General features: G+C 41.4%; 1 protein-coding gene across 3 annotated transcripts in view; it reads right to left on the bottom strand.

The window, feature by feature from the left end:
- Window positions 1-13,034, bottom strand: part of ATL2 (atlastin GTPase 2) — a 361,722-nt gene that overhangs the window by 28,411 nt on the left and 320,277 nt on the right. For all 3 annotated transcript variants that reach the window (XM_053711956.1, XM_053711958.1, XM_053711957.1), the window contains 3 exons: window positions 12,583-12,710; window positions 11,074-11,130; window positions 10,896-10,967 (listed from right to left, as the gene is read on the bottom strand). In XM_053711956.1, coding sequence (XP_053567931.1) covers window positions 10,896-10,967; window positions 11,074-11,130; window positions 12,583-12,710 — 257 coding nt within the window. The remainder of the gene's footprint in view (window positions 1-10,895; window positions 10,968-11,073; window positions 11,131-12,582; window positions 12,711-13,034) is intronic.

Genomic DNA, 13,034 nt, shown 5'->3' with positions numbered 1-13,034 from the left:
GGATGAAGGGAGGGAGCAAATCAGGTCACCTAAATGGAAGGCACCACGGCTTGCAAAACCTTTCTCCCAAAAATAGCCTCAGAAGAAGCAAAAGTATCAAACTTGTAAAATTTGGTAAAAGTGTGCAGTGAAGACCAAGTCGCTGCCCTACATATCTGATCAACAGAAGCCTCGTTCTTGAAGGCCCATGTGGAAGCCACAGCCCTAGTGGAATGAGCTGTGATTCTTTCGGGAGGCTGCCGTCCGGCAGTCTCGTAAGCCAATCTGATGATGCTTTTAATCCAAAAAGAGAGAGAGGTAGAAGTTGCTTTTTGACCTCTCCTTTTACCTGAATAAACAACAAACAAGGAAGATGTTTGTCTAAAATCCTTTGTAGCATCTAAATAGAATTTTAGAGCGCGAACAACATCCAAATTGTGCAACAAACGTTCCTTCTTTGAAACTGGTTTTGGACACAGAGAAGGTACGATAATCTCCTGGTTAATGTTTTTGTTAGAAACAACTTTTGGAAGAAAACCAGGTTTAGTACGTAAAACCACCTTATCTGCATGGAACACCAGATAAGGAGGAGAACACTGCAGAGCAGATAATTCTGAGACTCTTCTAGCAGAAGAAATCGCAACTAAAAACAAAACTTTCCAAGATAATAACTTAATATCAACGGAATGTAAGGGTTCAAACGGAACCCCCTGAAGAACTGAAAGAACTAAATTGAGACTCCAAGGAGGAGTCAAAGGTTTGTAAACAGGCTTGATTCTAACCAGAGCCTGAACAAAGGCTTGAACATCTGGCACAGCTGCCAGCTTTTTGTGAAGTAATACCGACAAGGCAGAAATCTGTCCCTTCAGGGAACTTGCAGATAATCCTTTTTCCAATCCTTCTTGAAGGAAGGATAGAATCCTAGGAATCTTAACCTTGTCCCAAGGGAATCCTTTAGATTCACACCAACAGATATATTTTTTCCAAATTTTGTGGTAAATCTTTTTAGTCACAGGCTTTCTGGCCTGAACAAGAGTATCGATCACAGAATCTGAGAATCCTCGCTTTGATAAAATCAAGCGTTCAATCTCCAAGCAGTCAGCTGGAGTGAAACCAGATTCGGATGTTCGAACGGACCCTGAACAAGAAGGTCTCGTCTCAAAGGTAGCTTCCAAGGTGGAGCCGATGACATATTCACCAGATCTGCATACCAAGTCCTGCGTGGCCACGCAGGAGCTATCAAGATCACCGACGCCCTCTCCTGCTTGATCCTGGCTATCAGCCTGGGGATGAGAGGAAATGGCGGGAACACATAAGCTAGTTTGAAGGTCCAAGGTGCTACTAGTGCATCCACTAGAGCCGCCTTGGGATCCCTGGATCTGGCCCCGTAGCAAGGAACTTTGAAGTTCTGACGAGAGGCCATCAGATCCATGTCTGGAATGCCCCACAGGTGAGTGACTTGGGCAAAGATTTCCGGATGGAGTTCCCACTCCCCCGGATGCAATGTCTGCCGACTCAGAAAATCCGCTTCCCAATTTTCCACTCCTGGGATGTGGATAGCAGACAGGTGGCAGGAGTGAGACTCCGCCCAAAGAATAATTTTGGTTACTTCTTCCATCGCTAGGGAACTCCTTGTTCCCCCCTGATGGTTGATGTACGCAACAGTCGTCATGTTGTCTGATTGAAACCGTATGAACCTGGTCCTCGCAAGCTGGGGCCAGGCCTGGAGCGCATTGAATATCGCTCTCAGTTCCAGAATATTTATCGGTAGAAGAGATTCTTCCCGAGACCAAAGACCCTGAGCTTTCAGGGATCCCCAGACCGCGCCCCAGCCTATCAGACTGGCGTCGGTCGTGACAATGACCCACTCTGGTCTGTGGAACATCATCCCTTGAGACAGATTGTCCAGGGACAGCCACCAACGGAGTGAGTCTCTGGTCCTCTGATTTACTTGTATCTTCGGAGACAAGTCTGTATAGTCCCCATTCCACTGACTGAGCATGCACAGTTGTAATGGTCTTAGATGAATGCGCGCAAAAGGAACCTATGTCCATCGCCGCCACCATCAACCCGATCACTTCCATGCACTGAGCTATGGAAGGAAGAGGAACGGAATGAAGTATCCGACAAGAGTCCAGAAGCTTTGTTTTTCTGGCCTCTGTTAGAAAGATCCTCATTTCTAAGGAGTCTATAATTGTTCCCAAGAAGGGAACCCTTGTTGACGGGGATAGAGAACTCTTTTCCACGTTCACTTTCCAGCCGTGAGATCTGAGAAAGGCCAGGACAATGTCCGTGTGAGCCTTTGCTTGAGGAAGGGACGACGCTTGAATCAGAATGTCGTCCAGGTAAGGTACTACTGCAATGCCCCTTGGTCTTAGCACCGCTAGAAGGGACCCTAGTACCTTTGTGAAAATCCTTGGAGCAGTGGCTAATCCGAAAGGAAGCGCCACGAACTGGTAATGTTTGTCCAGGAATGCAAACCTTAGGAACCGATGATGTTCCTTGTGGATAGGAATATGTAGATACGCATCCTTTAAATCCACCGTGGTCATAAATTGACCTTCCTGGATGGAAGGAAGGATAGTTCGAATGGTTTCCATCTTGAACGATGGGACCTTGAGAAATTTGTTTAAGATCTTGAGATCTAGGATTGGTCTGAACGTTCCCTCTTTTTTGGGAACTATGAACAGATTGGAGTAGAACCCCATCCCTTGTTCTCTTAATGGAACAGGATGAATCACTCCCATTTTTAACAGGTCTTCTACACAATGTAAGAACGCCTGTCTTTTTATGTGGTCTGAAGACAACTGCGACTTGTGGAACCTCCCCCTTGGGGGAAGTCCCTTGAATTCCAGAAGATAACCCTGGGAGACTATTTCTAGCGCCCAAGGATCCAGAACATCTCTTGCCCAAGCCTGAGCGAAGAGAGAGAGTCTGCCCCCCACCAGATCCGGTCCCGGATCGGGGGCCAATATTTCATGCTGTCTTGGTAGCAGTGGCAGGTTTCTTGGCCTGCTTTCCCTTGTTCCAGCCTTGCATTGGTCTCCAAGCTGGCTTGGCCTGAGAAGTATTACCCTCTTGCTTAGAGGACGTAGCACCTTGGGCTGGTCCGTTTTTACGAAAGGGACGAAAATTAGGTCTATTTTTTGCCTTGAAGGGCCGATCCTGAGGAAGGGCGTGGCCCTTACCCCCAGTGATATCAGAGATAATCTCTTTCAAGTCAGGACCAAACAGCGTTTTCCCCTTGAAAGGAATGTTTAGTAGCTTGTTCTTGGAAGACGCATCAGCCGACCAAGATTTCAACCAAAGCGCTCTGCGCGCCACAATAGCAAACCCAGAGTTCTTAGCCGCTAACTTAGCCAATTGCAAAGAGGCGTCTAGAGTGAAAGAATTAGCCAATTTGAGAGCATTGATTCTGTCCATAATCTCCTCATAAGGAGGAGAGTCACTATCGAGCACCTTAAGCAGTTCATCAAACCAGAAATATGCGGCTGTAGTGACAGGGACAATGCATGAAATGGGTTGTAGAAGGTAACCCTGCTGAACAAACATCTTTTTAAGCAAACCTTCTAATTTTTTATCCATAGGATCTTTGAAAGCACAACTATCCTCTATGGGAATAGTGGTGCGTTTGTTTAAAGTAGAAACCGCTCCCTCGACCTTGGGGACTGACTGCCATAAGTCCTTTCTGGGGTCGACCATAGGAAACAATTTTTTAAATATGGGGGGAGGGACGAAAGGAATACCGGGCCTTTCCCATTCTTTATTAACAATGTCCGCCACCCGCTTGGGTATAGGAAAAGCTTCTGGGAGCCCCGGCACCTCTAGGAACTTGTCCATTTTACATAGTTTCTCTGGGATGACTAAATTTTCACAATCATCCAGAGTGGATAATACCTCCTTAAGCAAAATGCGGAGATGTTCCAATTTAAATTTAAATGTAATCACATCAGATTCAGCCTGCTGAGAAATGTTCCCTAAATCAGTAATTTCTCCCTCAGACAAAACCTCCCTGGCCCCCTCAGATTGGGTTAGGGGCCCTTCAGAGATATTAATATCAGCGTCGTCATGCTCTTCAGTAACTAAAACAGAGCAGCCACGCTTACGCTGACAAGGGTTCATTTTGGCTAAAATGTTTTTGACAGAATTATCCATTACAGCCGTTAATTGTTGCATAGTAAGGAGTATTGGCGCGCTAGATGTACTAGGGGCCTCCTGAGTGGGCAAGACTCGTGTAGACGAAGGAGGGAATGATGCAGTACCATGCTTACTCCCCTCACTTGAGGAATCATCTTGGGCATCATTGTCATTATCACATAAATCACATTTATTTAAATGAATAGGAATTCTGGCTTCCCCACATTCAGAACACAGTCTATCTGGTAGTTCAGACATGTTAAACAGGCATAAACTTGATCAGAAAGTACAAAAAACGTTTTAAAATAAAACCGTTACTGTCACTTTAAATTTTAAACTGAACACACTTTATTACTGCAATTGCGAAAAAACATGAAGGAATTGTTCAAAATTCACCAAATTTTCACCACAGCGTCTTAAAGCCTTGAAAATATTGCACACCAATTTTGGAAGCTTTAACCCTTAAAATAACGGAACCGGAGCCGTTTTAAGCTTTAAACCCCTTTACAGTCCCTGGTATCTGCTTTGCTGAGACCCAACCAAACCCAAAGGGGAATACGATACCAAATGACGCCTTCAGAAGTCTTTTATAAGTATCAGAGCTCCTCTCACATGCGACTGCATGCCATGCCTCTCAAAAACAAGTGCGCAACACCGGCGCGAAAATGAGACTCTGCCTATGCTTTGGGAAAGCCCCTAAAGAATAAGGTGTCTAAAACAGTGCCTGCCGATATTATTAAATCAAAATACCCAGAATAAATGATTCCTCAAGGCTAAATAAGTGTTAATATCAATCGATTTAGCCCAAAAAAAAGTCTACAGTTTAAATAAGCCCTTGTGAAGCCCTTATTTACAATCGTAATAAACATGGCTTACCGGATCCCATAGGGAAAATGACAGCTTCCAGCATTACATCGTCTTGTTAGAATGTGTCATACCTCAAGCAGCAAGAGACTGCAAACTGTTCCCCCAACTGAAGTTAATTGCTCTCAACAGTCCTGTGTGGAACAGCCATGGATTTTAGTTACGGTTGCTAAAATCATTTTCCTCATACAAACAGAATTCTTCATCTCTTTTCTGTTTCTGAGTAAATAGTACGTACCAGCACTATTTGAAAATAACAAACTCTTGATTGAATAATGAAAAACTACAGTTAAACACTAAAAAACTCTAAGCCATCTCCGTGGAGATGTTGCCTGTACAACGGCAAAGAGAATGACTGGGGTAGGCGGAGCCTAGGAGGGATCATGTGACCAGCTTTGCTGGGCTCTTTGCCATTTCCTGTTGGGGAAGAGAATATCCCACAAGTAAGGATGACGCCGTGGACCGGACACACCTATGTTGGAGAAAAGTGCAGATGAGGTCCTTAATTATCACTAATCTATAATGTTATAAGCGTACAATAGGAACATTCAAGATGTTAAAAAAAAAACAACAAAATGTATGCTTACCTGATAAATTTCTCTCTTTCATGGTGGTGAGAGTCCATGGTCCATTACTCCTGGGATTTAACTCCTGGCCAAAAATTCTCAAAACTTTCCAAATATTGATAGATTTTTCTTGTAACAGGTTTCTGGGCTTGAATTAAGGTTTCAACTACAGCATCAGAAAAAAAACCTTTGCTTTAGAATAATGCATTCAATCTCCAAGTCGTCAAGTTGATAGACTTGAGATCTTGATGATAGAAGGGGCCTTGAGGCAGAAGGTTGTAACTAACTGGAAGAGACGACAGAGGACAACTGTACCAGATCCACAACCCAAGTTCTGCATGGCCAAGCTGGAGCAATAAGAATAACGGATAAGAGCTTGTTTGATCTGAGCCATCACTCTTGGCAGCAGAACAGTTGGAGGAAATATAAAAGCAAGACAAAATGACCAGGAAGCTGCTAGAGCACCTACAAATTCTGCCTGTGGATCACTGGATTTTAAAAAAAATATCAAGGTAGCTTGTTGTTCAAACGCGAAGCAGTTAGGCCAATCTCTGGTAGACCCAATTGATCTACAAATCTGGCTGAAGACATCCAGATGAAGAGACCATTCCCCTGGATGAAGCGATTAGTGATAGTTTGATTCCCAGTTGTTCACACCTGTGATATGAATTGCAGAAATGGTGCAGAAATTATTCTTTGTCCAAGCTAAAATTCGAGAGCTCCATCGCTAGGGAACTGCAAGTTCATCATTGATGGTTGATATAGGCCACCACTGTAACACTGACTGAAAACGTAGATAAGTCTCTTTCAGAAGAGGCCAGCCCTGAAGATTTCTAAAATATTGTGCTGCACCCCCAACCCAAAATACTTGCTCTGTCCACATTATTGCCTAAGTTGGCTGGACAAAAGATGCCCCCAGAAAAACGGTCTGGTTCTCTATCCACCAGGAGAGATTGACGCTGTGAAAGCCAAAAGGATTGTTTGAGAAAGTAGAGTATAATCTTTGCACCACTTACATAACAGCCAAAGTTGAAGAGGTCTCATGTGAAACTGAGCAAATGGAATGGCATCTGATGCTGCAATTATCAGACCTTACACTTTCATGCAAAGAGCTACTGTAGGATTGAAGGTTGACTGAAGTCTCATGTCTAACTTTGATCTGTTAAAGTCATCATTAGAGTCTATAATTACTCTAGGAAAGATACTCTGGTTTAAGGAGAAAGAACTCTGGAATATGTATTATTCCACCATGATTGCAACTTGTACTCAGTCTTAAAAAAAAAAAAAAAAAATGGTTTCGGTGCAACCCTAGTAGTTTCCTTATATATTAGTGCATTTACCAACATACAGTTTATATTTTATAGACACAATATATATTGAGGATTAGCATTTATTAATCCACAACCAAATTTGGTTTGACTCCTTTGTTTCCAATTTATCCATTAATTTAATTTTTTTTTTTTTAAGATTTACCTTTATATTAGCTTTTAAAATTATTGGGAGTTTAGCAATTTAAGATGGATTTCTTTACTAAAAATACCCAAAATACCTTTTTTACACTTGACAATCCTTTCTTCAGAACTTCCTGGAGAAAAGACAAAATCCTAGGAATCCTGACCCTACTCCAAGAGAAGCCCTTGGATTTGCACCAATAAAGGTATTCACGCCATACCTTATGGTAAATCTTTCTAGTAACAGGCTTGCGAGCCTGAATCATGGTCTCAATGACTGACTGAAAAACCACGCTTAGACAGAACTAAGCGTTCAATCTCCAATCAGTCAGCTTCAGAGAAACGAGATTTGGATGAAGGAATGGACCCTGAGTTAGAAGGTCCTTCCTCGGAGGCTGCCTCCAAGGTGGAAGAGATGACATCTTCACTAGGTTTGTATACCAGATCCTGCGAGGCCACGCAGGAGCTATTAGAATTACCGATGCTCTCTCCTGTTTGACACGAGCAATGACTCGTGGAAGGAGAACAAACGGAGGAAACAGATATGCCAGACTGAAATCCCAAGGAACCGCCAGAGCATCTATCAATGCAGCCTGCGGATCTCTCGACCTTGAACCGTACCTTGGAAGCTTGGCGTTCTGCCAAGACGCAATCAGATCCAACTCCGGCATCCCCCATTTGAGGGTTAACTTGGAGAACACCTGCAGATAGAGTGCCCACTCCCCGGGATGAAATGTCTGTATGCTCAGGAAGTCCGTTTTCCAGTTGTCCACACCTGTAATGTGGATGGCAGAAAAACAGCAATTGTGAGCTTCCACCCACTGAACAATCCAAGCCACCTCCTTCATGGCTAAGGAACCCTGATATTGTCCGACTGAAACCTGATAAACCGGGCTAAGGACAACTGAGGCCAAGCCATAAGAGCATTGTAAATCACTCTCAACTCCAAGATATTTATGGGGAGAGCAGACTCCTCCCAAGTCCATGGGCGTTTAACAAATCCCAGACTGACTGCTCCCCAATCACCCAGGAAGGTCTTCGGAAGCATGAACCCAGAGACAGATGCTCCTAAGAAAGCCACCACGGCTGAGATCTATCCTCAGACAGATCCGAATGGTCCCCATTCCATTGTCTGAGCATGCATAACTGCAGAGCTCTCAAATGGAATCGAGCAAAGGGAATGATGTCCACGGAAGCGACCATCATACCAATGACCTCCATACATTGAGCCACTGATGACCAAACAGTAGACTGTAGAGAGAGGCAAGAGGAGAGAATTTTGGATTTTCTGACCTCCATCAGAAAAGTTTTCATAGATACGGAATCTATTATGGTCCCTAAGAAAACCACCCTAGTAGCTGGAACAAGGTAACTCTTTCCCAGATTCACTTTCCAACCGTGGGAACGTAGTATAAACAAGATCTCTGTATGAGAGTTTGCTTGTTGAAAAGATGGCGCCTGAACCAATAAGTAGTCCAGGTATGGCGCCACTGCAATTCCCAGAGACCTGATCACTGCCAAGAGAGCCCCCAGAACCTGTGGCAAGGCCAAACGGAAGAGCCACAAACTGAAAGTGTTTGTCTAGAAAGGCAAATCTCAGGCATTTGTGATGATCCCTGTGGATGGAAACATGAAGATACGCGTCCTTCAAGTCTATGGTCGTCATGAACTGACCCTCTTGGACCAAAGGAAGAATGGAGCCAGAAAAATAAATACAAAAAAATGATCGCCAGAGCCACCCATAGAGTAACCCTCTATGGGTGGCTCGGGCAATCATCTTTTTTTTAAATTTATTTTTGGCTCTTTTTATGGCAAAAACGCTAGCATCTATCTCAAGTACGGCTCTTATTTGTCTGCCTTTGCCGGCTATGAAGCATGCACTTTCCTTCTGTGGTGCAGCTTCATTTTTTGCCCATGAAGGAGATTAACCCCTTAAGTCTCTTAACCCACATACAAATTAAGTGCCTGCCCACTGCCTATAAATAATCCTCTATGAAGGATTTTAGTCCCAAAGTAAAGTGCAGAGAGTCTCCTTAACCCCTTCAGTGCAAGTCTCCCAGCCCTAGAAGACAAAAGCACTTACCTGCACATCTAGCTGTCAGACAGGAGGACAGCTTACAAGGCGTGAAAGGACACATACTCCTTACAGACCTGTAGAAAAAGAAAGAACAGAGTAAACCTACTCTGGCTTTCTATACTAGGGCAGCAAAATGTTAGGAAAAGGAAGCAAGGCCCAACTCACAAGTTCCTAACTACTTTAAAGCCACCACTAACCTACTGAAGAGATTAACGTGGACTACGGCTAGACCCCAAAACATCTTTCATGTAGCAAAGGAAATCCAATTTTCTTCAGACACCAAAACTTCACCTCCTCCATTGACAGAGGCAAAGAGAATGACTGGGGATTATGGGTAGGGGGGTGACACTTAACAGCTTTGCTGTAGTGCTCTTTGCCTTCTCCTGCTGGCCAGGAGTGATATTCCCAGTAGTAATTGATAATGTCGTGGACTCACCATATCTTAGGAAAGAAAAATATATGTTCATAAATGGTAAGAATTCTTAGTTCATCTTTAACACTATGTACCTATATCTGTACAACTTGCCCCTTCAATGTTGAGCCCTATTTTTGTTTGATATTCTCCAAATCCCTTGGAAGCTTAGAGCCCTAATAGCTCAACGTTTTATTTTAAGAGCTACAATTTTTTAAGTATGTGATCAGTGTCCTGTTAGTTTACAGACTAGAATGATGTATGATGATATTCACATCTTGTTTTAATTAAAATGTATGTAAATCATCTGTAGCTCATAATGTTATTAATGTTTAATGTAGGATTTTAATGCAGGATGCAGGATGGTTGAGGGGGGCTCATCAGCAGTACCAATCCCTCACCTCTTCTGTAGGATGAGACAAATAATTTGTCACTGCATCAAGAAAGCTCTAAGAACTCTCCTCTCCATAAACATAGCAAGCGTTCACTGTCAAAGTTGCAAATGTATCCAGTTCTCTGGATGGACAGCCAAGAGCAACCTATGGGAAAAGTGCCATGCTGCAGCAGGGATGAATGGACCTCCTTTTTTTCACCTGGAGATACAGGCTACAGATGAAACCAAGGCACCACTGTCCCTCTTCTGCAGTACTCCAAAAGGAGCCATTATTAGAGTCTGACGCTGCTGATAAAGCTCAAGGTGTAAACAGCATAAGAGTTACTTACTCTGCATTGGTGAGCCAATGACGACAGCTCAGGAAATGAAAGCATATGGGCAGCTCTTAAACTAAACTCAGATAGCTGTGAGGCAAGGAGAGCTCTGAGTTGAATGAATCTATCCAAAATCAAAGTTATGAATTGCAGATTTTACAGTAGATACAACATTTGAGCAGTCATTAGACAGAGCAATAAACAGTATGTGGGGCTAGCCTGAAACTCCATTGAAGTTAGAGGGTTGGTTAAATCAGGTAAATTAGCTAGCCACTTAACAGGATATATTAAAGGGATTTTTTTCTTTCATGATTCAATCAGCAAACACCACCCAGGTGCTGAGCCTACCTAGCTATGCTTTTCAACAAAGGATACCTCTATTTCAGAAAATAAAAAAATTGGGGTTTCATCTATGGATTTATAAACATTATATAAGCTATTATAAGCTATAAGCAATGCATTAATGAGTCTGTGCAAAATGGCTGCAGCACAGATGCCCTTGAAGCAAAAATATTTTAATATATAAGTTCTGTTCTTTTATACTGATGCTTTTTTTTTAGTACAGTATCTTTTTACTTCCATGCATTGTAACTAGTATTTCTTTACCACTAATTGAAACATATTTTGATTCTATTTACATGCAGAAATTTATAGCAGGTTTTCAGTAAGGTATATTTTGTTTCTGAGGACATTTTTCTTACCTGTTCCATTGACTTGCTATACGTGTCTTTCGCTACTGCTACAGCAGCCAGATTGTTTGCTTCAGCTGTCGCCTGTAATTAGTTTGAAAACAAATATACCGGTATAATGTTAAGAAAATGTGTCTTGGTATATGACAAATAGACAGACAGAATAAATAATTAATATATGTATAATTACCTGAAGCATTGATTTAGGATGAGGCAGTTCTTCACCTTGATAAATTTTTATGTAAGCCTACAATAGAAGCAACATAATACTGTACTTTCTATATGACAAAACTAAACAATCATACCAAAATAAATCAATTAAAATCAAGGAGCTAGACTTTTTTGTGTGTGAACAGAATAAACCACCTCCCTCCCTCGTGCTTATTGGTAATGCAGCATATGTATACTTTTTATAACAAACATCTTGTTTGCAGCAATTGTTTTTCAGTAGTTAAACTTCACACACTACTTGCTTTATTAAGAGGAGCCAATCAAAGCTTGAGTCAGCAAACAACAAGGCTATCTGTGGTCATGTGTTGGTATAAAGTGCATTGTTTTGCAGCAGTTATCAGTTAAAGGAATAGTCTAGTCAAAATTAAACTTTCATGATTCAGATAGAGCAATTTTAAGCAACTTTCTAGTTTACTCCTATTATCAATTTTTCTCTGTTCTCTAGGTATCTTTATTTGAATATAAGCTTAGGAGCCGGGCCATTTTTGGTTCAGCGCCTGGGTAGCGCTTGCTGATTACTGGCTACATTTAGATACTAAATCAGAAAGTGCTACCCAGGTGCTCAACCAAAAATGGGCCAGCTCCTATGCTTACATGCTTGCTTTTTCAAATAAAGATACCAAGGGAACAAAGAAAAATTGATAATAGAGTAATTTAGAAAGTTGCATAAAATTGCATGCTATATCTGAATCACGAAAGTTTAATTTTGACCAGACTATTCCTTTAAAGTCAAATATGGAAAAATAAGTAGCAGGTTTAGCCAATAAATCTGCAGTGTGCATATTAAGGTCTGAGAAAATCCACAATTTTCAGAGCTAAAAAGAAAAGTTATTTTACTGTGCATAACTTAAAGAGACAGTCAAGTCCAAAATAAACTTTCATGATTCAAATAGGGCATGTCATTTTAAACAACTTTCCAAATTTACTTTTATCAGCAATTTCGCTTTGTTCCGTTTGTATTCTTAGTTGAAAGCTAAACCTAGGAGGTTCATATGCTAATTTCATAGACCTTGAAGGCTGCCTCTTATCTGAAGGATTTTTTTTTTTTTTTTTTTACAGTTTTCCACTACTAGAGGGTGTTAGCTCATGTGTGTCATATAGAGAACACTGTGCTCATGCACATGGAATTACCTAGGAGTCAGCACTGATTGGCTTAAATGCAAGTCTGTCAAAAGAACTGAAATAAGGGGGCAGTTTGCAGAGGCTTAGATACAAGGTAATCACAGAGATAAAAAAGGTGTATTATTATAACTGTTGGTTATGCAAAACTGGGGAATGGGTAATAAAGGGATTATCTATCTTTTTAAACAAAAGAAATTCTGGTGTTGACTGTCCCTTTAATATTTTATATTAAAACCACAAGCGGTTTTATGTACTTTAAAATATTTCTCAAATACTACCAATAATCTGCCAAAATACAGGGGAACACTGGGAATATAAAACGCTGACATAATCAAGCATTCCTTACCTTAAAGTACTCAAGGAGTTCTCGACACGTCACTTTGGAGCCACTTATTTCCTTTTCCACGAGGTTCTCAGGGGCAAGCAACAAAGGGATCAGTGCGTGTAGCTCTCCTTTAAAATCACTGTCTATATCTGATGTAGATAAAGAAAGAGGAACTCAAAACTATAAATAAAATAAGGCAACAATTCTAGAGATCAGAAAGGCTTTATAAAATACATATTTATTTTACATAGGAATATAAACATTTTTTGAAGAGTAACTTTTTTAGAAAAAAAAAAAAGCACTCAGAAAATAGACTACGATTAAACGAAAAAACAAGGCCTTGTATTAACTGCAACGAAACCACTGGTGTTACATATGCACAAATGTCTATTGATAAATACATAAATAGACTAACATATTATTTGATTCAGTGTCCAACATAAACGAGCAATCTGCCATATGTTCTATTACTA

This window comes from Bombina bombina, chromosome 4, assembly GCF_027579735.1.
Source record: "Bombina bombina isolate aBomBom1 chromosome 4, aBomBom1.pri, whole genome shotgun sequence".
Classification (NCBI taxonomy): Eukaryota; Metazoa; Chordata; class Amphibia; order Anura; family Bombinatoridae; genus Bombina; species Bombina bombina.
Note: the sequence above shows the minus strand (reverse complement) of the source record. Positions and strands in the feature narration are given on the sequence as shown.